The sequence below is a fragment of the Siphateles boraxobius genome, unplaced genomic scaffold (genome assembly GCF_051911475.1).
Source record: "Siphateles boraxobius isolate OS27281-9 unplaced genomic scaffold, OSU_SipBor_1 31, whole genome shotgun sequence".
Lineage (NCBI taxonomy): Eukaryota > Metazoa > Chordata > Actinopteri > Cypriniformes > Leuciscidae > Siphateles > Siphateles boraxobius.
Genome location: NW_027508931.1, coordinates 3074906 through 3099937, shown reverse-complemented (window position 1 = coordinate 3099937; position 25032 = coordinate 3074906). Strand labels below are relative to the sequence as shown.

Sequence of the window (25032 nt, the reverse complement as noted above, 5' to 3'; positions counted from 1 at the left end):
TCTCCCCACCATATGTCTGCGTGTCATGCACCACTGACTGCTCTTTGTGCTTCTTATCCCACTTTACAGATTCGCCGCAAAGTAAACAGGATTTACAGGCTACTTTCTGTTTCCCCCATCGCCTCTGCCAGCCTCCATGCTCTGGTTACCGATGCGCTTGCCGTGTGTGTGTCTGTGTGTTCGAGAGAAAAGGAGATCAATATAGTATTACTTTGCGAGATCTAGTTTCCTATGCAGTCAGCGATCTTGACTCCAATCGGTTAAGTCTGCTCCTTATTTGTGGCAGGCGGATGTCTTGAATACAGAAAAGCTTGAACCGTGCGGAAAGGGGAATGATGATACAGCGTGTAAACGGCTGAAATGCACTATTGACAGACACACTGACCTACAAGTGCATATGTGATTTAAGCTTATCAACTGTCTAACACCACTATATTTATTTATGGTAGCAATCCTGCAGATAAGCCAGCGATGTGTCAACACTGCACACCAGGAGCGTTACTTTTCTTTAGTGTCTGAATCCGTTCTGCCATAACAATCCACACTACGATACATTCCTGTTGTACATACACCCTTATGTTTGATGATTTTCATGCATGAATGGATTCGTCCACCTGCAGGCTTTGAAGTTAACGTGAAACTTTATGCAATTCATGGCCACATGCATTTTTTTTTTTTTTCATGGAAACAAAGTTGTATTTTCAAGGCACAGGGTTGATGCAGTGAACGCTTCTGAAGATGACGTTTACAAGATTGGCTTTTTATGGGCAGAACGTCTGATCACAGAATGTTGTGTGTGTTTTCTGTATAACTGTTCGTAGAGACAGATTTTTTTTCACACCACTCTGCCGTTGTGATAGGATCTATTTCTGAATTTCTCACTAAACCGCATGTAAAAAACTAAAATAACTGTGGTTGATTGTTTTATTTTGGTCAGGTTGTTTCTTCCGGTCTAAGTGGGTAGCTCTGGGCCAGAAGAAACTGCAATAAGTGAACCACTTGCAAAAAAAAAATGCTTAAGTCACAAAAACCCTATGCTTAAGTCACAAAAACCCTGAGAGATAACCATGCTTACAATTATAACTAAGGGTTTTCTTAGCTTAAGGGGTTTGTTGCAAATGAGCACAGAACTTCTGCGAAAGGCTACACCACGTCTGACTTCTTGAAATCCAGCTGTTTGCCTTGCTTGTCACTTTAAGTGGTGACATCTTGACCTTGATCAGTCTGAGGGCATCTGGTGGCCTCGGCGATGGAAATGTACTGAAGAAATTCACACTGGGTGGCTTTAGGTCGCAGCTGCTGTGTCCACCTCTAACCCTGTGATCTTAGGTTCACTCCCCTATCACTCTCTCTTGTTAATCTAATCTCTGACGTTTCATCTATGCAGTTTATGTAATTCCTGCAGGTACGTGATGTAAAAGTTGCTCTAATAAGTATTTGGACACTTCTTTTTTATAATAATTAAAACCAAGTGGCATCTGCAAACAAATAATGCTACAGCTTCTATCACAACTAACTCTTAGATCTATTGGCTGGAGAGTGAGTTAGTTAAATCCTTTTGCGACAGCCACAGTGAAGTTTATTTCCATTGTTTCTCACCCGTTGACTGTGTTAATAGTGAGTTTTACCCAGGCGTTGCAACATTTCTATGTAAAAGGTAAAAGTTACAAATAAGCCTGAGCCAAAAGTTAGCAGTTGATCTTTCAGCTTGCTGCCTTGTAGGCAAATTCTCCGGTCTGTGGCGCAGGGCCAGGGGTGTGTGTTACAGTATAAAGAGGAGACCGGGCCACGGAGTAGAATGAGACTCCAGACACTTCTGCTTGACACTGAGCATAACCTTGCCTTCATTCCCGCTGCAACGCATACTGTTGTACACATCCAAACACACCCACCATCCTTCTTCCGTTCGCCTCATCATTCTGACGAAATCTTTCTTTGCACAGTACGAGCATGTGCTTTTAATAGATTGTAAATGCATTGGTTAAATTTGAATATACTTCATTTTAAAATAAATCTGAATCGTTCAAAAGTTTGGGGTCTGACTCTAAGATAGGTTGTTGTTTTTTTTGTTTTGTTTTTTTAAGAAATTAATACTTTTTTTCCAATAAGAACACATTAAATTAAGACATTTAAAAAGATTTCCCTTTTAAATAAATGCTGCTTTTTAAACATTCTATTAATCAAAGAATCTTTAGTAATGTATCATGGTTTCCACAAATATATTTAGCAGCACAACTGTTTTCAAGATTAATAATAAGAAATGTTTCTTGAGCAGAAAATCAGCATATTAGAATGATTTCTGAAGGATCATGTGACACTGATGACTGGCGTAATCTTGGGTCATTTTAAAAACACATTCTAAACATCACATTTCAGGAATATTATGGGCTAAATAAATATAATGTTTTACAGATTGTGTTTGCAGAAATTAGAGGGTGGGTTGAAATGTTTTTTATTTTGGTGAGTGGCATCATTCCATGTAATTCTGATAAATATATCAGAAGTACATGGAATCTACATCCTTATTCGTGCTTATTATATAATATTATATTTACTTTTATTGTATAATTTTTAAAAGGGCTAAAGTAATAATGGCCATTTCACTTCACCAAATAGGTATGTAGGTGCCGAATTGGACTTTTATATAACCGTCCATGATAGTTTCTTTAAAACGGTGGCTCCTTAATTTCCAATAATTCCAAAAGTTACATTTTTACTTTCTATTGAAGCACAGAGGTTGCATAAGTGCATTTATTCACCAACCATGATCGCAAACAATGTGGTCGAGATTCATGTTTGGATTTATTACAGTTTGCCACAGAGAAGGTTCGTTTGCAAATTTAGTAGCAGCAAATCGCACTCGCGGGCTCGTGAAGGAACACAAACTGGCTGTGTGACACTTTCATTCGAGCAGAATTTCACAATCATCATTAAACTTACATGTTTCTTGGTGTTGTCAGATCATCAGCGCTTTGTTTGCAGCCCAGAGAGAGTGTGTGTGCATGGTTGCCAGGTTGGGGAGATTAACTAATATGCTGGACAGAAAAACACTCTTGACATCTGGCAACCCCAAGCAGGAAAGATTTGTTTTCAGGACAAACCAGCAGGTCAATATCGCAACAATTATTTTTAATTAATCGAGAAGCAGACATTATCACTATTAAAATACGATTCATCGTGCAGCCCTATCATAGACCAAAATTTCTCTCCCTTTCACAGCTCTGAAAATTAATTTGTGTATATTCAAATATGGTTTGTTGTATTCTTGACAGACTACTTTAATGGTGCAAACCTCTGTTCATGATTCACTCTCACTGTATGTTAAATTGCACCTTCGCAGTCTAAACTTCTTTCCACGGAAGAAATAAAACCATACATGTTTGAAACAACATGGTGAATAGTCCCTTTAGTTACTGGAGTCAACACAAGATCAGATGTGTTTAATGTTTTTCTGGTAATGGTTAAATGCTAAAGCAATTGACTAAAACTTTTGCAGATCTTGGGGTGCGGACTGATGAGGCAGTGAACCCGAGGTTACCCCGTGAGTCAGTCCTAGAGCTCCTCCTGTCCGATTTTAGGGAAGAATCGGGTCTATTTCACTCTAATTCTCTAATTGCATTTTGAATTGCCATAGTGTATGAAATGTACTATACAGATAAACTTGCCTTGCTTTTGGACAAAAAGTTAAAACGAAAAAAGTGTAACTCCTTTTTTCCTAGAAGTAGCAAAACATTTTAGACTAGAGTCGGTTCTTAAATTACACCCTGGTTCTTGCAGATTCTGTCCTCTCTGTGGCAAACTGTGGACTCTGGCTAATGGTCTGTGCAGTCTGATGACCGCAGTTTTTCTTGCTAAAGCTGCGGGGTGCAGCTTACACTGATTTAAAGAGCTGAACACCTCTGGGTGCGCAGCTACTCTAATCTCATAGTCACTTTCTGACTGCAGAACTATTGCATGTTTAACTCTGTTCCTCTTGAAGTTCATTTGTACTGGCTAATCAAACGCTTAAAGTTGCCTAGCCATGTAATCTTATTAGCCTCAACCCACTGCCAGGCCAACACTGCCCCCTGGCAGCACCAGAAACCAATCTTTAATGCTGCAGCTTTTCTTTCCACATGTGCTTTTTTGAGTCCCCTTACTCAGTGGAGTCTGACCTGAGGTATAATTTATCCCACCTCCCCGTCGAAGTCATGCCACATTGACCCCGCCGTGCCTGCTGAGTGCTCCTAGCTTTCGAACGCTGACCATGGGGTCACGGGTTCAAGGTTCTGAACAGCTAGCTTATGGTCGTACACCTGAGCTGGTCTTGTGACCTCTGTGACCGGGGCCGCAGCAGATTCAGGCAGGCGTTATACTGCTGTATGTGACGTTGTGACGAACAGGACGAGGTCGAGGGACGTGAGAGAATGGCGTGAGGCCGGTGTCGTTCATCATTAATTACGCCACCGGCCTCACGCCGTTCTCTCATGTCCATCGACCTCGTCCTGCTCGCCACAGACGTAAAATAGTATAGTGTTGTTTTGGCTTTCACTGCGCCACTCTGTCCAGCATGAACTGCTCACCGGCAGCGTAAACAAAAGCAAAGTGGGCTCTCGAGGGGAAAGAGGGAGAAAAGAAAAGAGAGGGAGAGGGAGAGACGAGGAGGAGGGGAACCTGGCTACCTGCAACCTCTCCTGCTGGGCTTCTCAATTATACACACACCAGGGCAGCTAAATGCATTAGGACCTCAGCTGTATATATGATACAAAACTGGATTCGCTTACTCAAACACACACACACACACACACTCTTGAGCACTTTGGGTAGGGGAGGGTATGGGATGGGATGAGATGGGGGGGGGGTCAAATGCGGCAGGATGTTAACGGCACATACTGAAAATAGTCTCTTTTGCATGCCTACACACACAGAAGCGTGCCAGGGCGCCTAAATACATTTGGACTGGAACCACACAGCCTGTTATTAATATTTGATAGAGTTCTCCATCAGCTTTCTGTATGAATTCAGGTGGTTTGTGGCAGTTGGGGACAGGGACAGTGGGTGAGCCGTATAATTACTATTATCTAAATTCCATTTCTGAACGCGGCCCTTCCCGCGCTGTCCTCAATCAGCGCTGTTTTTAGTATGGAGTTCTTGGTGAAGTGGCTCCGCTGTGAATTTTCAATATTTAAAATCCACTCTCTGCATTTTAATCCCTCTCATTTATTAATGAATTTCAATCTAAAGGCCATAAACCTGCTTAACTCTTTGCATTCCCGAGGTCAATGGTCCAGATTCTAGTCCATACCGTAAGGATGTGAGAAACATGATTTTGAGTTTACGGGGTGACACGTTTTCGTTCAATATGTCTGTCCTGACTGATTGCATACAACCTCTTGCCGTGACCTTCAGCGCTCGTCACTCTAGAGATTTGTTGATATTAAAAGGTAGTTGTGCATGTGTAGGGGAGTGTGTGGGTGGTCTCAGGGGTCGCTCTTTCTTAAGTCTGTCATCTGTGGCCCTTATCAGGGTCGGTTTGAACAGACAGAAACATTAATCTGGAAAAAAATGGGGGTAACCAGTAAGAATGGGAACTAGAACGAGTTCTTAAAAAAAAATGACTAAAGAGATATTTAAAAAATATATATATAAATATATATATTTTGTTATATGACGTCAATATATATATTCTATGATAACTAGAAAGTTAAAATGGAAATCTATTGTAATCTTATTAATGTATATTACTTTCTTGCATACAAAAAAAAAATCTTACTGACCCCAAACTTTTGAACGGGAGTGTATGATGTCTGAACACTGTACTATGTACTGAGTATCCAGTTTCATTGCAAAATAAGTGCTGCTTTGTTAGCTTACAATCTAAATTGAGTGAATTTCATGGTGAAATCATACAAAGACAATAAATAGACTATTACGTTCTATTGCTTTCTCTTTTCAAGTTACACTCAAGAAAACTGTACCTCATTTGTCTTCAAAGAATCTGTTCCATTATGATTCACGTCCCTAATAATGAACTTTTGTCGCTAGTGGTGAACTTATTTTTCTTCACCCAGTCAACTGTTTTTGTGTCTCTACTGTATAAAAAAACAACAACTATCTGTCAGTCCTCACATACTGGCTGTTTTTTTGTTTTGTTTTTTTAAACAGAGCATTATATTGCACAAAGTGTGTGTGTGTGTGTCTGGGTACATGTGTGTGTCCCAGGTTGAGTTGTCCACTGAGAACAGATGAAAGCAACAAGGCCTGTGACTGATCCATTTGTCCTGATCAGGGGAATTCTACCTCACTCTCTTTCTCTTCCTCTCGCCATGCGTGACCCAGTTTTCCTGTCTCTCCCTTCTTTCCCAAAGTCCCCTCTGAAGACAGGCCTACAGAGAGCTGGCAAGGGGACAATGTGTGTGTGCGTCTGTGCCATTAAGTATCCCGCTAAATATAATTGTGTGTGCTAATATGAGGTTCATTTTCCTGGCCAGCATTTGATGTTCCTGAATCAATACCGTTTCCTTTTTGCCCACATGTAGATGCCCTTGGCATTGTTAGGGGGGAGGTGAAGTTGGGTAGAGAATGGCTCAGTTATGGCATGTTGGCAGGACTTTGTGGCGTGGCCGACCCTCTGAAAGGCTGCTATTCTGAGTCTGAGAGTTGCTTTTTGTCTGCCTCTCCGGAGGAGGTGAGAGCCGTTCTTTCAGTGGCGCGGCTGCGCTGAGAACAGAGGGGCCCGTGCACCACTGCAGCCCCATCAGGAGAGCCGCCGAAGAAAAGAGCCCTTTGTTCATCGAGGATAGAGACAGAAAAAACACCCATCTCTCCATAGCACAAACAACACATACTGTTCACACTCGCTGACTTCTACTAGCGTGACAGGTGATAAACCGCCACCACACCCTCCGCACCCCAGCCCTTTTCATCTGCATTCACCCCGTCTCAGCACGGGACCTTAGCACCCTATCAGACGTCCCATCAGCCTGTAAGTTTTCTATCCTCATTTATTACAGGATTAGTTCGTTCAAAAATTAAAATGCCATTTGCTTAACCCTCATATCTTTGCAAAACTGGTTTGACTTTCGGAGGGACGTTTTCAATAATGTGACTGGTTTTTGTTTTTTTTAATGTGGTGGTTATTTAGCATCAAATATTTAAAAAATATTAGTAATGCCTTTCTATATTAAGCTTCAAAATGATTCAAAGCTATCATAAAAGTGATCTTAAATGACTTGTGCACTTTATATTGGTGTGATTGAACTTTAAGTAGTTATTTACTGATGATCTTGCTGCTGAAAGCAGATTATTGATTATTAAAACTCAAGAACCGAATCAGTGATTCCAGAACGAATCGTATAGACCAGGGCTGAATCCCAAATTGCCCCCTATACTTTTGAATAGGGAATTATTTGAGGGGACTGCCATTTGTAGTGGTGTCCGAAACCATAGTGGATGTTATTGAGTGCACTCATTCTATCCCACAATGCACCGCAATAACGAGTGTACAGCCGATGTAGTTTCAACAGCTGTCCGAATTCACTCACTCCTTCAAGTGAACTGTATTAATGGACTAACGTAGGGATAGATTCAGCCCAGATTGTTGAACTGGATCAGCTGATTCATTTGTTACTTCTTTTATGAACTAGCACAGATGTTGATATTTTTAGTGGATAACGACTTCAATTTTGGTTTGTTCTTCACACAAAGCAATTATATTTCTTCAGAAGACATGCACATTATTTTATGACTTTATGATACTTTAATGGTTGTTTTTGGAGCTTGACAGTCCCTTTCACTCAATTTCATTACAAGAAAGAAAATCATACAGGTTTAGACCAACCGACCGATCATATTTTGGTGAACGATCCCTTTTAATCAGCATTTTTTAATTTACAGAAGTGTGACGTTGAACAAAATGGCCTACACAGGAAAGATTCACTACGTTTTTCACCTTAAGCTGTGTAACCGCTTGCATTTGAAACTCGAGGATTTACGACGGCTTATTACAACCTGCCGCAGAAACTTGCGCACATTTTGACGGAGTGAGAGAGCTAGAACACCATTAGCATTCACGGACGTTGTTTGGCACTCCAGCCGCCCCTCTGCGTCGAATCAGGCGTCGTTGATTAATTTCAGCCTATTAGCACCCCCTACCCTCCCCCCGCCCCTCCCAGGTTAATTCCCCACGCCAGCGAGCAGGAAAGGGGGCTGCGGGTGTGAGCGATGGTGCAGGGGGTTGCAGGGGAGCACGTTGTTGTCAGGACTGTATTAATGAGCGCACCGCTCAGGTCCCGTGGACAGGGGGACGGTGTTCCTGGCTGCGTACGGCGACGACGGCTCTGTCGAGGCCTGGCCTAGATTCTGCCCTCACCGGGGAGCAGGAGGATCCAAGGACTGACGCTGATCACCTGACAGCGGCCCCACTGCTGCGAGAGTGTGTGTATGAAAATGTCTGTGTGTGAGAAAGAAAAAAGGCAGTTAAGAGTGCTGGAGTGGGTAAATGTTTTTTTTTCCTTGTTTTTTTCAGGTTTCTGTCTCTGAATAATTTTGGAAGTTCTCAGAGATGGTGTCATGTGAAGTGTTAAACAGCGGTAGATATTTTCCCACTTTTGCTTTCCGTTACATTCCTTAATAAGAGCTGTAATATTGTTCCTCTACAAAAATTCATTACTGTAACAGCGCTTCCGAGGCTGCTGTGATATTGTTGTAAAGAAAGTTTTGATCTCTCACGGTCACAACACCTGGACGTGCTGCACCTGGACTCCCTCATCTTTCCGCTTCCTGTTGAGCTTCCACATTTAGTCCAACTACACAATCCATTGTGCCATCAGAAATTAAGTACAATTGAGTATCATCTGGATGATGACCCTGGACCATCTGTTTTCTTATTATAATCTTTGGTATATTGAAATGGATGCCTTTGTTAATTTTACGTTCTTGGTACTGTACGTGGACATGACTCAGAACGTGAGTTTTATTGTCTTCCTCTATTTAGAGTGTTACAGTATATTGGTCAAAGTACTTTTGTACAATAAAATGACAATGCCACTGAATCGACATCGCCACAGCAAAATAAATCATATTTTACCTCAGTTGTAGCTTCAAATGAGATAAGTTGGTAACACTTTACAGTAAGGTTTAGTCCCTTGACTGTAAAACATACATTTGTATCATTTTTATCAGGACAAACTTTGAAGGACTTTTTAAGATGTATTTTGAATTCATTGAATGTTGATTGATTGATTGAATGTTGAATGAATGTGAAACAGCCTGTGAAGCTGATGCAACAATAGTCTTACAACTGCTTCTATTTACAATAAGGTTTAAGTTGTTAACATTAGTTAATGTGGAATGTATCATGAAATAATGCGAGTGTCGAATTGAGTTCTGTTTCGCTGCTTCTTGTGCTTGAATGGGTTAAAAAAACATTGAAATGTGCAGTCAGGAATCGATAAGCGGAATTTAAATTTGCTGATTCCTGACCTGAAGTATCCGATTCCAGAATTGGAATTGATTTTCATTTCCCAACCCTACTCTTGAGGATCACTCGAAAAGTACATTGGTGTGAAATTCAGGTCTGCTGAAGCAGGTTGGATATAAACTTTGCAGAACAGTGGGTCTCCAGGAGCAGGGTTGAAGACCTTTGTATCTATTGTGAATGAACATGAGCTAATTATAGTACTCATAAACTAACATAGATTAATGATGTAAAAATGGTTGTTTATTGATGAGACCAGATGTAAACGATTTGTAGCTGTTATTGTAAAGTGTATCCAAATGTATTTATTAAATAACAGCAAAACAAAACATTATATTGCATAGTCTGCATGAAAACATGCAAAAACTTGTACCATTTCAAAACTTTTAGAGGGCAACAAAGCATTCACTTCAGCCACAGATTGTACAATAGTTCATTTTATTTCATTTTAGTCCCAGCATTTGGTTTCACGGTGTGCAACCGACAGCTTTCAAACTAATCCAGCAATCAACTTTACATTCAATTGAACCGAAGTCTGCACCAAAACCTGGATTGATCACAGGGTGCATTGTGGGACACAATCTGTTCTGTTAAGGATGCCATAGGTTGGTTCTCTCATAACTGTGCAAGATATAATGCAGGCTTGTGAGTGCATTATAAGAACTGTGGTCCATCGTTCAGGCGCACAGTGTTGGCTGGCCCACTGAGGTGCTATAAATAGCTGTCATCAATATCTTCTTCTCAACCTCCTCACGTTCCCAATCCACTCAGGACGGCTCCTCTAATGGCATTAAATTTTCAAAAGAGCTGAGTCCACTGCGCCTCTCCGTGCCCGCATCCGCCCAACAGGAGAGCGAAGGAGAGAGCGATGGCACGAGAAAAAAGAGTCACAGTAAGAGAACGAAAGACTCAGATGTGGTAGAATGCATTTAGATACTGAATATGCAAGCTTTTAAAAATGGAGATTGAATGTAGACTGTGGAAAGATGGGGACATGTAGATGTGCCCAGTGTCCATATAGACTAATTCTCTACTCTGTTGTGAATAATGCATTAGCACTTTAATCATCCTCCACGGCCCCCCGCCGTGCCACGCCGCTGTCATGGTGGTCCGAACAGTGCCCGCTGTGGCCCCTTCATCGGTGCCCTCTGCCCTGACCTGGGACGTTTAGCTGTGTCAGGCAAACGCACCATCGCAAGAGATCCTGACCCTCGCCTCTGCCTACAACTTGTCCTAGTCTAATCGATTACTCCTGAGCATGCAAGATAATAGGACACACACACACGGTTACACACGTTCGGCTTGTCTCCTGTCCGCTGACCCCAATGACCTTTTCTGCTTTTGAGAGATGTCGGTTCGCTGCTGTCTGACCTCACAGTGGACACTAGTTAAATATACAGTTACTAAGGAGAATTAATAACATTCAAGAGAGTTATCTTTATTTTTAGTTTCTTTTTTTGCCCTTAATTCCTGATGGGATGGGTCATTATGGTCGACTACTTGACCAACTATTTCAGAAGGTTCTTTTTACCTTTTTGTTGTATCTCATATTACTTTTTTTTTCTTTTCTTTTTTTTATAAATCTTTTGACTACTTCATTGACTACTTGTTTATGCTTTATTACTGTTGGTATTAGTCCAATAAGTATATTAGGCAAACATATTTAAGGCAATAAATACATTTAAAGACAAATTATTATTAGATTCCAAATTCCTAGTTATCCTACCTATTTTGTTGAAATATAATTAAACTCGATTTATCTATATCACATACATTTTGTCTCTTTATTTTGTTTCTTATTTTATTTTTAGTACTAAAAAAAAAACATGTACTTTTGTGTGTTACCCCTGTAGGAAAGCGGCTACAGGAGTGGATCTGTGTGATTCTGTGCCTCTCGCTCTTCATCGTAAACTTCTCCTTCCTCCTCCTCAACTTCTCCACAGTGCATATCTACAAAATCATCTTTGGCATCGGTAAGTCTTGCATTCTTTGTGACCTTTCTTTTCATGTGTTTCCTTTGTTTTCGAATTAAGTTCTGCTGTCAATATCTGTAGAGAAACCCATTGGTTGTAATGGACGTTGTTTTGCATGTTTTGCCATGTCGTGGTCACCTTTATTTCAGTACTCACTAAATTCAACCCCTCTCTTTCTTTCTTTCTCTCAAAGTGACTGGTATTGTGACGGCAGACTTTGCATCTGGAATGGTACATTGGGGAGCTGATACATGGGGTTCAGTGGACATCCCAATAATTGGGAAAGTAAGAACCAAGGCCTATGCATAGGTCAGAACTTCATATGTATGTATGGCATACAGTAACTATCCCTATATTGCCCTGCCATATAAATGTGATTGGCTGTAGGTATGTTGGCACATTTAGGTACAATGGCACCATGTTTCTGGCACACTTGCATTGCCCACACACTCATATGCACAGTGTGGTCTCTAAGCGTAGTATCTTGTTTGATTTTAACAAATTACCCTGTTTAATTTTCATATCAGCTTTTGCTCTATTGGCCTGTTGTGGTTTACCAGGCTCAAAAACGGCGAGTGTGAAATGCCATCTCCACCTTGGGGATTACAGCCCTTCCTGCTTTCCTGGAGCACCACATCTTAACCCCACCCACTCTCAACCCCAAAGGGTGCTGGAGATACTCAGGAGGGTTGCATTAATGCATGGTACGGTCGCACTCTCCTTGTCCAATCAGAGAAAAGGTCACCCCCTCGCTGTCCAATTAAAAAGCAGCCGACACTTGCTTTCTGTGTCGGACAAGTAGGGCCAACGAATCTGGGAGCATTTATGTGTTTTTGTGCTGACAGGGGTCATTGTGCTATTATGTGGAAGGGGGCAGTAGACTGGCAGTGGAAAAATGCCTAACCTAAGCTAAATCTGGTCCCATGTGCCAATTATTAGGCTACTTCTGAAAATATGCAGTGTTGAATTTGATTACTGTGAAAAGAAAAGTATACAGGTTTAGCAATGATCAGAATCACCTGACAAAGAGTGTGACCGAGAAATGTTCACAGTTTTAGGCCTGTCCTTTGAGAAACACCAATTTTTTTTCTATTTTTCTCTGGCTGATGTGTGCTGCATAGAGATGGTGTCAAGTCAAGTCATCCTCATTTATATAGCACTTTTAACGAGGTAGATTGTTTCAAAGCAGCTTTAAAGAGATAAACATATAATTTAAGGTAACAGAGATTGGTTTGGTTTTATAGTGGCTCTTGAAAAATGTTTTTTCCAGCTAAAGTTAGTTTTGATTGATTCACTTCCGTCTAAATGATCATTTGTTATTAAATTAGGGGCCGCTAAGACGACACCGTTCTCTCTAAACAGACTTTAAACTTGAACCTGTGATAGACGTTGATGGCGTTCACATGCGCATTAAGAATTGATTCTATAGTTATGTGCGTTTGAATATATGTGCGCAGGTTTGTAATTCCTAACAAACCATGCCTAAACAAACTACTTGTCTATAAATTTTGATGCAGAATTTTTATTTTATCTTATCACGTTGGGTAGGTACGCAAACCGAAAAATTCCTATAGTGTCCTATAGGTCTGGGTGGAATGATGCTTTATAATGTGCAACAGCAAATAATCTACTATAGAATATTACATCTAAATAAAAATAAAATGCTAAAATCAAGTTAAAAATGTTACAAGGTAATTTAGGCATTACAATATTATAAAGTATTCTATTAAAAATAGATATTCATATTTGCTAAAGATTACTTTCAACGGTTTTATTAAATTATTAGTGTTTTTAAAGATTAACTTTAAGTGAGTGTTAGATGATATTGGAAATGGTCATCTAAATGTGAAAATAGCAGATATGACCATGTACACATAATAAATATTCAATATTGACATACTGATAATTGAAGAATGTGTAATATTGTCCATTATAGTATCATGATTTGGGCCATAGCCTACTGCCCATGCCTAGTGCCCTGCTTCAATAAAGGGGGTTGTGTTTACATGCTGGTCATTGAGGCCCTGAGTTGTCCTACATGGCCGAGATCAGGTCATCTGAACGGCACGTCCGTATACTGCAGGGCCCCGCGTTCTCTCGCTTTCATCATTGTCCGTCTGTGCTCTAAAACGGGTCGTCCACACCTCCCCACCGTGAAGGGGTTTTCACTCGGCTCCGCAGCCACCGCCGATCCTTCTGCTGTCGAGGATAATTAGGATCCGCCACCTGGGAGTGATCGAACTTCAAAAAAAGCGAGGGAATTTACAGACATCCAGAACGCAGCGCTTTAAGACCCTTAACCAGCAGATTAAAGGCAGCACTTAGCAGACCGATATATATGGCTTTTTGTCCACATGTTCAAACAAGGAGCACCAACTTGAGGGAGAATCGTTAATGACCATGATTAAACAGGCACTTAAGAGCAAAGAGCGTAGGGAGGAGGAAAAAAGGCAAGAGAAATGAAATGGATCTCTCATGTGTGCTCTAGGTTAAGGGTGGGGGAGGACGGGCTCTGGTCTTCGGCTGGGTTGCTAGGGCAATCCGAAGATGTGAGTCGTGATTAGGCAGAAGGCGAGTGAGGCGAGTCGAGGCAGGCCGTTAAACGGTGTGGGATTAGCGGTGGCGAAGGCACAGGTTTGCCGCTGCGTGCCGGTGAGTCGGCAGGCACACTGTGTGCTGTCTGGGGCTTAGCGCTCTTTTAATCTCGCGCACAGAGAGACTGAAAGGAAACGAGGAGAACAGGAGGGAACGTAATTGTCGAAATATCAACAGATAGTTTTCTCCGCTCCAGCAGAGTGTCGCCACGTTCTCTCAGATATAGGTGTGATTGAGTTCAGCCCACAAACACGCGATAATGACATTTCCCCCCCCCGCGCTCTGTTTCTGAAACGCTATGGTAATGTGGCTCCAAACGATTCCTTCTTTTTATGTGGAAAATAAATTACCTTCATTCTTGTATTTTCCTTTGTGCTTATACGATCCTTTCTCTTACTCCCTTTCATTTTGCGGCACCCGCGCGGTCGCAGACGGGCGGCCGTCTCAAAGCAGCGCTCTTGGGCGTGAGTGACAGGTGCTGCTGGGTTATGGTTTTTCATGATGCTGGATCAGAGCCGTGGGGAAGTGCTGTTTAATGCCAGGTTATCTCTCCGCTCTGTAACACGTAGCTCGTGCCGCATGCTTCATCTTTCATTTAGGCCCTAGTACCGCCAACGCGCCAATTTGCGTATATCAGTCAACATCTAACTCCACCCAAACCTGTCTTATGACCAGACTCGGGTGAAATCTGCTTTTCCGCATTTTCAATGCTGGCTTTTGTGGAAAATCTGTGGAATGGATGTAAACACGGTAAAAGGCGTTCTACACTTTTTTTTTAGTTGGCCTACTGCTGTGCAAAAGTGCATATTTTCAAAATTGTCTAGTCGATGGGTCGCCTAAACAACTAGTGGACTAATTTTTAACTAGAAGTACTGTGTAATAAATATTGAGGCTTGATTGGGTTCCCCTGACTCTGTTCGGACATGTTTTCTTAGGGAGACTTTACACAAGGCACATTCTTGTGTTAGACGAGGTAAATTTAAATGGAATCAAAATGCACTTGGTTTTAAAAGGTTGGACTATTTTTTTCTTGACATGCCATCTTAAGATTGCCACTCTTTTGGCAAAATGCTCAAAAATGCATTTGGCTGCAACAGTGGTGCTTCAATGGGACTACATTTAAAGGGTTAGTTCGCCCATTTAAGACATGAAGTTGTATGCAATCATTACCAGCACTATAGTGTATACGCACTGACCCACTCTGTTGTCACCCCCCTGGTCCGAGTTCTGACCGCTGGAAGTTTTTGAATGAAGTAATCCCGGCTACTTTCCGGGGCCACAAAACTGTGCGTTTTTACGTGAAAAAAAGATTTGCGTTTCAAAGCTTGATTAATTTAACACAAAAAAACACGCCGGGCAAAATTCATACCTCAGTTTTAATGCGGCACTATTTTCCTTCCGTTTCTATCAATCCGCGCTGCTGTCAATGTCAACAGTGCGCACGTGACGATCAGCTCTTCCATAGTGTTTACACAATCGATCGACAACAAGGTAAAAAATATTAAATTAACAATGGTGCGAACTTGTAAATTCCCAGGCTGTGACAACAAGGATGTGCCGGGATCAAAGTTCAAATTTCATCGTTTTCCTGTATCAAATATGAATATGAGACAGCTTTGGCTGGTTGCCATCGGCTACTCAGCGGGAGCTAAATTATCTCAAATAAAGGATTTTCGTGTGTGTAGTGCTCACTTCAGCGAAGACGATTACATCTCCAACCAAGGAGGAAAAGGAAAAAACATGATTTTAAAGAGTTTTGCTGTACCAGTACCACGGGTAAGCTCTATTTACTAACTTTATGATCCCATGTCTAAACTGTACGGTAAACAAGATGATGTTTAGACTCCATTATAAAACACGTGAAAAGATGTGTAAAAAAAAATATATATATATATATATTGTTACAATTTGCTGTGAAAAATATTTGATTGAACACACCATTTGTCATTCATCCTGCCTCTTGCTACAGCTGTGGTGGGCCCAGCATCAGATTGGACAACTTCTCTGTCCTCTCGCTCTCTCTCTTCCCGTTCTTTGTCCATCTGCTCAAGTTCGGCATCGGTATACTCCGGTTCATAAAGATATCCCTTTGTCGTTGAGTTAAAATTACTGTCTTCATCTGATCCGTCTGACACTGTGCTAAAATTAGTTTCATCATCTGAAGTTTCGTAGTCGGACATGTTGTCGGCGAGTCGCGCTATCAACAGCTAATCGTCACGTGCGCACTGTTGACATTGACAGCAGCGCGGATTGATAGAAACGGAAGGAAAATAGTGCCGCATTAAAACTGAGGTATGAATTTTGCCCGGCGTGTTTTTTTTGTGTTAAATTAATCAAGCTTTGAAACGCAAATCTTTTTTCACGTAAAAACGCACAGTTTTGTGGCCCCGGAAAGTAGCCGGGATTACTTCATTCAAAAACTTCCAGCGGTCAGAACTCGGACCAGGGGGGTGACAACAGAGTGGGTCAGTGTGTATACACTATAGTGCTGGTAAGGATTGCATACAACTTCATGTCTTAAATAGGCGAACTAACCCTTTAAAGACAACTCTTCCTGAAGATTTTTACAACGCCAACTTTTCAACAGCTAAAGTACAGCATGCTAATTAAATATAAAAAGATATTAAGGTATAAATGAAATAAATCTAGATAAACTAGTCAACCTAAATAATCAATTAGTCAGTTGTTGCAGTTGAACATTGTGACCCATTCTTACTGCTAGCTAAATGAAGATTAAATTAGCTCAAATATTTAATTTAAAAAAAAACACGCAAGGGTGTCAAATGTGTAGAACTTTGTGAATGATGTTTCTGAAGAGTTCTGCACACATTTTCTGTGGTTTTATAGCTCATTATCAGTGGGGAAACTTGAAGCAGATGATGTATCTGGTTTCTATAATGAATATTTTAGTTTAAACTCCTCTTCTTTCATTTTTTTCATTTCCCACCCTAAAACACACATCCAGTGTTCTTAGTTGTCCAGTGTCTCTGTAGTCTGTAATACAATAGTAGCTTCTAGTTTGACCCTGCACTCTTTTTATCATAGACGTACCCATTCATTACCACTGGGTAATGGATCTAAATCACAGTCCTAGACACCCCTTCCCATTTTTCGGTTGAACCTTAACCTCCCTTCCTTGTACTCCCCTATCTCTCTTTACCTCTCTCTCTCCATTCAGGCTTTTATTCGCCCTTTCCGGGAACACCACATTGATCCGACGGCTATCACACGGCATGACTTCATAGAGACTAATGGAGACAACTGCATGATCACCATCCTGCCTCTGGCTCACATGGCCTATAAATTCCTCTCTTACCCACCAGGTACACACACACACATCCACTCACTTTTTCAGTGTGCTGTGAGAGTGAGTCAGCGTGACTATTTTAGAACCAATGAGTGTGACCCGAGTCAGAGTGTCCCACATTCATCTTAAAATACCTAAAAATCGTGAAATCGACAAATGAGAATATGGTTTGAAAAGGGTAAAATGTTCTCAGTTCCATTTTTGCTCTGCATGGGTTACAGGAACAACTCCTTTACTCCTGCTCATGTTATTCCAAACCTATATGACTTTCTTTTCTCCAGGAAGAGAAGTTTAGCGGAATGTCAAGAGTGATTTATTTTTCCATGCAATTAAAGGAAATATAAATTCCGTTTTGTTTCTCATAGACTTGGAATATTGTTCACGTGGTCCCTTTTTTTTTTGAGCTTGACAGCATTCATCCCGTTGCCATTCGTGGTTTCCCCTCATTTTGGTAAATTATGACAGAATTTCCGTTGTATAAAAAGGTTTATTTTCCACTAACATTGTGTTGCTGATGATCTCAGCAATACTAAGAAAGCTGAAAGGTCAATTTGATTGATGTTTCACATCCTAAAAGGTTAGGCTAGTACTTAATTAAAAAGTTTAGGGCATGTCACTTTAAGTCATTTTGAGTTCATTTGCATATAATTTTATCTCTCTCTATTCACCTTTAGCCATTGTTCCTCTATCTCTCCCTCCACCTCCCCCTTACGCTATCTCTCTTTCTCAGATGCCCTTGCATAGTCCTACCCCTGGGAATGTTTTGTTTTTGCTTTGGCAGTCTTTGTAACCATGACTAATCAGATCCACAAGTGGTCCCACTCCTACTTCGGCCTGCCACGCTGGGTCACACTACTGCAGGACTGCCACCTAGTGCTACCACGGAAGCACCACCGGATCCATCATGTGTCGCCACATGAGACATACTACTGCATCACTACAGGTACACACACACGCATGCTTTACTTGATGAGGTGGAAGCCTTGCGTTAGTGCTGTCTTAAAGGGATAGTTCAACCAAAACATGAGAGTTCTGTCTTCATTTACTCACCCTCATGTCATGACTTTCTTTCTTCAGTAGAGCACCAAAGAAGATATTTTAAATAATGTCATTTTTTTTATGTCCAAATGCATCATTGACTTTCATTGATTGAAGAATCCTTCCACTGTTTTTGTCCAAAGTCACAGTGGTTTGGAACAACATGAGGGTGAGAAAACGATGACAGAATTTTTCTTTTTGGGTGAACTATCATTTAGTCCCATAGGCATCTTTACAAAAGTAATACGTACTGGATCAGATTCACCCGAGGAAGGTTAAGTTCCTCTGAGAGTCTATGTAGTTGATCATGGTAACCTACAGTATCTGGCAAGGATTCTTCCACGGAGCGTGGCCTGCATCGCCAGTAGCTGTAAAGAGTGGGTGAAAATAACTTTTTTAAAGTCAGCTGTGTGTGTTTGTATATAAGTGTGTGTGTGTGTGTGTGTGTGTGTGTGTGTGTGTGTGTGTGTGTGTGTGTGTGTGTGTGTGTGTGTGTGTGTGTGTGTGTGTGTGTGTGTGTGTGTGTGTGTGTGTGTGTCTGTGTATGAAGGCATTAAACTCCCATGATAGCTTGAGCACTCAGTATGCGACTTGCGTCTCTGGGAGAGAGGGGAGCACGGATGCTTGTGCGTCACCCTGCGCCCCAGTGGACGACAGATGTGTGTGTTCACGCATGCTCCAGAGCACAGACCGGTCCTTTTGACCCTCCCTCTTTCCTTTCCACTGCTGCTCCCTGATCCCACTGGGAGACGCTGATGAAGGGAGAGGAAAGGGTCTCTCTCTCTTTCTCTCTCGCAAGCACATACACATACACGCACACTTGGGAGTCTCTCTCTGCGTGAGCCCTGCTCCTCCACCCTCCCTGCCCGAGTCCCCGGGGGCCGGGGCCTGCCTTTGTGTGTGCCAGTGGCTGACAACCTCCATGTATATTTAATGCTAACCTGCTGTCAGTGCTAACAAATAGGCTTACGCAAAGGGGGGGTGGTTTTGACAAAGATGAAAAATCAAACAAACATGATGAGCTGTTCTGCTCTCCTCCTGCACCAAAGGGGTCACTGTAGAGAGAGGGTACAAACACACGTACACACGGATCTGTGACCGAGGAACAGTGTGGTGCTTATATACAAAGATACAAGGGCAATGGATGACCATGTGATGTCATAATCGAGGATTGCTGAAAACTGTGGCGGTACCATGGTAACAGTAATGGTGTCAGGAAGTAATACCATGGTACTTTCAATTGGTTCTGAATGATTACCGTATTCATGTACCAGCGTACTTCAAAGAATACATTGTACTTGCACATAGGGCAGGGTGATATATCAAAATTGTGATTATCGGGATCATTTTAATGTTTTTTTTTTGGCCATTAAAGCGATAGTTTCTGTAATGCAAATTCTGTTATGTCATTCCAAACTTAAGACTTTTCTTAAGATTTCTTAAGATTTCTTTAATGAAATCTGATAGATTTCTGTCCCTCCATTGAAAATCCTTTCCACCAAAACTGACGTTTAAAAAAATGTATAAAGAAACCACTCTATCCATATGAATTTTGTTTGCGCTTTAAGTCTTATGAAGAAACAAGACATGCACATAGGACACATTGGGTATGGTAAATGGAAGCTCAACTGTACTTAGTTTAGGCATGAGAACAGACTTATTGGTCTGTATATAGAAATTTTGCTGTTTATTAATAAAGTCTTCTATATTGCTGTGTGAAAATGTCTTAATTTTTAGATACATTTTTACCGTTGTGATTATTCCTATTTTGATTGTAGTTGGTTGTAATGGTGTTCCTCTGACAGAAAACAATCATAGTTTTAATACTGTAGCACGTACAAAAATATTGTATATAAAATATTAAAATAGTGGAGATATTTTTATATTATACCATGAAGCCATACTAATACCCAGTAGTAGTATCATGGTAATTTTTTTCATGATAGAGGCAAAAAGTTTTAGAGTCTTTAATTGATTAATAAATTCAAGTTGTTTCTGTTTTTGTATTCTAGTCTTTATCAGTTGTGTGTGAACTTTAATGGTTGACCGACCTGTACCGATATATCCAGAAGGCAGGGTGGACAATGCTCAAATAATTCTGGTATCTGTAATATAATTCACTGATGCAAATTACATGAACACAAACTTGTTGAAATGAGAAGAAACATTTTCATTATTTCATTTTCCACATTTAAACAAACAGATTTACTATCCATTGAATAAAGCTGTCATTAGAACTGACAAAGTGGAGAGATAAATACTTGATAAAGACTGTTAATCACTCAAGTGTGCATTATTATCAACCCATAATCTCAAAATGGCCAAATGCCTTAATTGGCCTGGCTGATATATATTTATGTATCACTACTTTGAACTTTGTCCTGCCCATTTTGTGTGTTAAATGTCTTGTGCATGTATTGTTGAAATGGTTTTCTTATCAAAACCCAATGGAATGCATGTCTGTGAGCACAACCTGTGTGTGTATGTGTGTGTGTGTTGGCTGGGGGTGGGGTGCTGCTACATATTTATAGCAGTAAGTGTGTACATTACTCTACTGCTAGCGCCTGATCTTCTGTCCATCCCCAGAGAATTACCATCCAGGAGCTTCTGTGTCTCACTGCTTCTTGATGTCTTTCTCTGTGCCTTCCCCTCTTTCTTCCTGTCTTGCTCTTTTGTCCTTGCTCTCTCCTTTTTGCTTTTCTTGCCCTCTCTTGAATTTCTCTTTTCTCTTGCTGGTGAGTTTTCAAAGAAGTGTGTCATTCAGCGAAAGGAATGAATTTTGTCTGGTTGGTTTTACACATCAAGTCTTTGCGCTTCACCTTTTTTTTTTTTTAGTTTCACTTCAATTTCAAAGTTTTCCATTTCGAAATAAGCATTAAATATATATTTAATTGATAATATCAATTAAAATGGGGTGATTTGAAAGTTTTTCCCTGTTTAACCTTGAAATGTAATATGTTGTATGGCATGTTTATAATTTTGTATAGTACACTACTGTTTACAAGTTTGGGTTTGGTAAGGTTATTTGTTTTTGAAAGAAGTTTTTCTTTATGCTCCACAAGGTTGCTTTTATTTGGTCAAAAATACAGTAAAATCCATAATATTATAATTTATAATAAGTGTGTACTATTGTAATATATTTTAAAATGCAATTTGTTTCTGTGATTGTGAAGCTGATTTTTCAGCAGTCATTACTCCAGTCTTCAGTATCACATGATCCTTCAGAAATCTGCTGACATTTAACATGCTGACATTTCTTATCACAGTTGAAACGGTTATGGTGCTTAATATTTTTGTGGAAACCAGGATTCTTGAATAATAGAATGTTAACTTATTTGAAATAGAAATCTAAGTCTTTCTTTACTGTCATTTTGATCAATTTAATACATTCTTGCTGAATAAAAATATTGCTCAAAATATCTTTCATTATTTATGTATATATATATATATATATATATGTACAATTTTAAAACCGTTTTCTGATTGTAATTTGTACCAGTTGACAATCTAGAGTTACACTCATATAAATAACTACTTAAAAGTCAAAAAGTGTTTTCTGTCCCTTTTGGTACTGTCTTATCTCGCCTACAGCACTAAGTGAGCCCGTGCCATTGATGTACCTTTCTAAACATTGGTGCCTGACACCCCTGCTTCTCTTTCTCTCTCATTCTCTCAGGGTGGTTGAACTACCCGCTTGACAGAGTGGGTTTTTGGCGGACAATAGAGTGGTTGATCGAGAGATTGACGGGTCAGAAGCCACGCAGCGATGACCTGGCCTGGGCCAAGAAAACCGGTTGACCAGGATAACAGGACTGTACCCCTCCCTCATGTGTTTCTTCCCCTGATGAGGGGGAGCAGAAACCAAATATTTGCCTTGCCTCTGTTCCCCCAAAACTCTGTCCCTCCATCTGCCCTAAACCCCTTTCTCCACAGCAAATAACCACAGATCACTCTTTCTGCGGGGGCCTTTTCCCGTCGCTGAGGTCTGCTACACACAAGCCATCACCTGCTCCTCCTCTACTAGCTCACTCCTCTGTTTTGTTGATGTCCACACACAAAGAAATAGTAGAAAGACAAGGTAAAGGTCAAAACGATGGATCCAGACTGTTGAGATAATGACTAGAGACACAGTTTCTCTCACAATCCTTTGCTTCATCTCCATTTGCGGAAGGCATCACTGCTTTCTCGTTTCGGTGTGTAAAATGTATGTTTTCTGGAGGTTGGGCTCTCCAGAGGACCGAAACCATGTTGTGATTTTTCCCCAGCATTGTTTTCATAGCAGTGCATGCCTTGGAGTGAGAGAAGCAATTAAATGAGGATTTGATTTCAGAAACGGCAAGAAGACTATTCGCAGACACTAACACTTTTTCCAGATTTAGAAAAGCTTCTCAGAGGCGTTAAAACCCTCCCTTAGTTTGGACCAAAAGACGCACCAAGGATGCATTTCTCAAAATGCAGGGAAATGGTTTTGTTGGCCAACCAGCGTGGTCAGTGCTCAGTTGACCCAACTGAATGTTTTCCTTGAATGTTTCTTACTAAGCTCGTGTTGGCCTTAAGTACAAACCCATTACACTTATTTCTAATCAGCTTACCAGGGCTTAGCGGTGATGAACATTGATTGCGTCTCTGGTGTGTTAGTGTGACGTTATTGATATTTGGAGTAGTCTAGCTATAGATGTCCTCCTGCTGTATCCTGTAGTTCAACCTAACAGTTTAGGTTGTACTGTTAAAAGGTCACTTTAGAAAGGGTCAATTTAAATTAAGTTACCAAACTTTTTTTCTTATGTATGATATTTGCACTTTTGACCAATGATACTTTTTCATGCTAAACTGATGTGGAAAACAGCCAAATAGCCTACACTCTCACACTTGCACATTTTCATCATGAACCCTAAAAAACAGACTTGCTGTGAAATTATGTCTCTCCGTTTGCGCTGAACTAATAAATGGAGAGAATGAGAGTTTTTGAGTGTTTCGGTTTGGATTGTCTCACATCGTAGAGCTTCAGCTCCACAATTTGGGTTTCATTTTCTGGCTTTTTGATTTTTTTTTCATCATACTGTCAACAGTGTAACATTCAGCTGGTTTGTTATTACTTTCCATCTTGCAGCTAATGCTCGCTGCTAGTCTGCCTTAAACCAGTGTTTTTATTATCTATGTTTTAAATATCGAATAAATAACATTTGATTATTCATTGTTGTTTTTCTTATTTGTAACGTAAGTGATTTTAAATTGTTGCTCATTAAATGTAAAAGTTAGAAGCAATAATTTAGTTATCTTCGTTAAAATGAGACTAAAACAATTACCGAGCTTCGAGAAGATAATTGGCCCGGAAATCTGCAGTGTAACTTTGTGGTGATTTAACAGAGTCACAAGCGTCTTAACGGTCTGTTCTACTCAAATAGAAAATGTTTATGAGTGATTCGGGGGATTCATGCAACAAAACTGCCACTTTAATTTTATAATTTGTAACAAAACAGAAATAGGTTGGAATTAGCAGTTTATGTATTAGAAGATGGACTGTGACCTAAGTGATCTAAGAGCTCCCTCTGGTGGCTGAACAGCGTCCACACAGCTAAATGAACAACACTGTAGCCTACTCCATTTTCAGACAGCCCAGCTAACTGCACGAACAAAAATGATCATGCTACTACAATGGGTTTTATACTGATGCCATGGCAATACATTGGTGTTTTATTATTACCTTGGAGTGTCAACTTGCCTACCGGTAAATGAAGATCAGTATGAAGATTAGCCTACGTGCAATCAGAAATCATAACTATAATAGGCTACCGCCACAGTAAGAGTGGACTGATAATTATCCCATCGTTATTTTATGTATTTATGGTTTTGTCTAGATCATTTTGATTTATTATAACAGTATAATTATTACTCCCATAATCCACAAAGGCAGTCTAAAGCATAGATAGATATTTATATTGTTTATAGGCCTATTTATTTATTTTATGAACGCTCTCTGCAAATGAGATTGCTTGTTTGGTCGAATAATGGAAGGTAAGTGTTTCCAAAGCATTGTTGTTTTTTTTTCTATTTGGTGCTGGTGGCACAAAAGTGATATGCAGCAGTTAAAGATTCTGGGATAAAAACACTTTATGGTAAAACTGTAGTGCCACTGACAGTCTTTATCACAGTGCTGCATTGTTTGTCCTGTCAGCTTCCTGTTTGTGATGCTGCTGTGGATCTGCATGAGAAATGATGACCTGACCTCTGACCTGATGATGGGGACAGCAGGAGGATTGGGCCTTTCTACCTGGTGACAGTGGGCAAGGTAGCAAATGCTTCTCACTTTCTCCTTTTATGGTCTTGACATTAGCAATACGTATATAGGACAGGGGTGGAACAGGGAATATTTTCTTACCCTTGAGTCTCAGACTGTAGTGGAGCTTATATAACTACAAAACAAACCCTGATTGCAATAACATACTATCAAATTACCCATAATTTTACACCAGAAAGTCACTAAACTTAGGAAATTACTGATCATTAAAGGAGCGCTGTTCCTGGTAGTCGCTCGTGAATTTTCAGTCCGTTCAGATTTATTCACACATTTGCACTACCGTTCAAAAGTTAGTCAGTAAGAAATCAATACTTTTATTAATGAATGATGCATTAAATTGACATGTACAGTAAATACATTTTTA

The 25032-nt window shown here is 40.4% G+C and overlaps 1 protein-coding gene across 1 annotated transcript in view; it reads left to right on the top strand.

The window, feature by feature from the left end:
• peds1a (plasmanylethanolamine desaturase 1a) overlaps window positions 1–23562 on the top strand; it is a 29319-nt gene extending 5757 nt beyond the window's left edge. The window contains exons 3-7 of the mRNA XM_077193355.1: window positions 11311–11430; window positions 11624–11715; window positions 17204–17348; window positions 18063–18275; window positions 22047–23562. Of these exons, the coding sequence (XP_077049470.1) occupies window positions 11311–11430; window positions 11624–11715; window positions 17204–17348; window positions 18063–18076 (371 nt within the window). The 3' untranslated portion in view covers window positions 18077–18275; window positions 22047–23562. The remainder of the gene's footprint in view (window positions 1–11310; window positions 11431–11623; window positions 11716–17203; window positions 17349–18062; window positions 18276–22046) is intronic.
• The last annotated feature ends 1470 nt before the right edge of the window (window positions 23563–25032 follow it).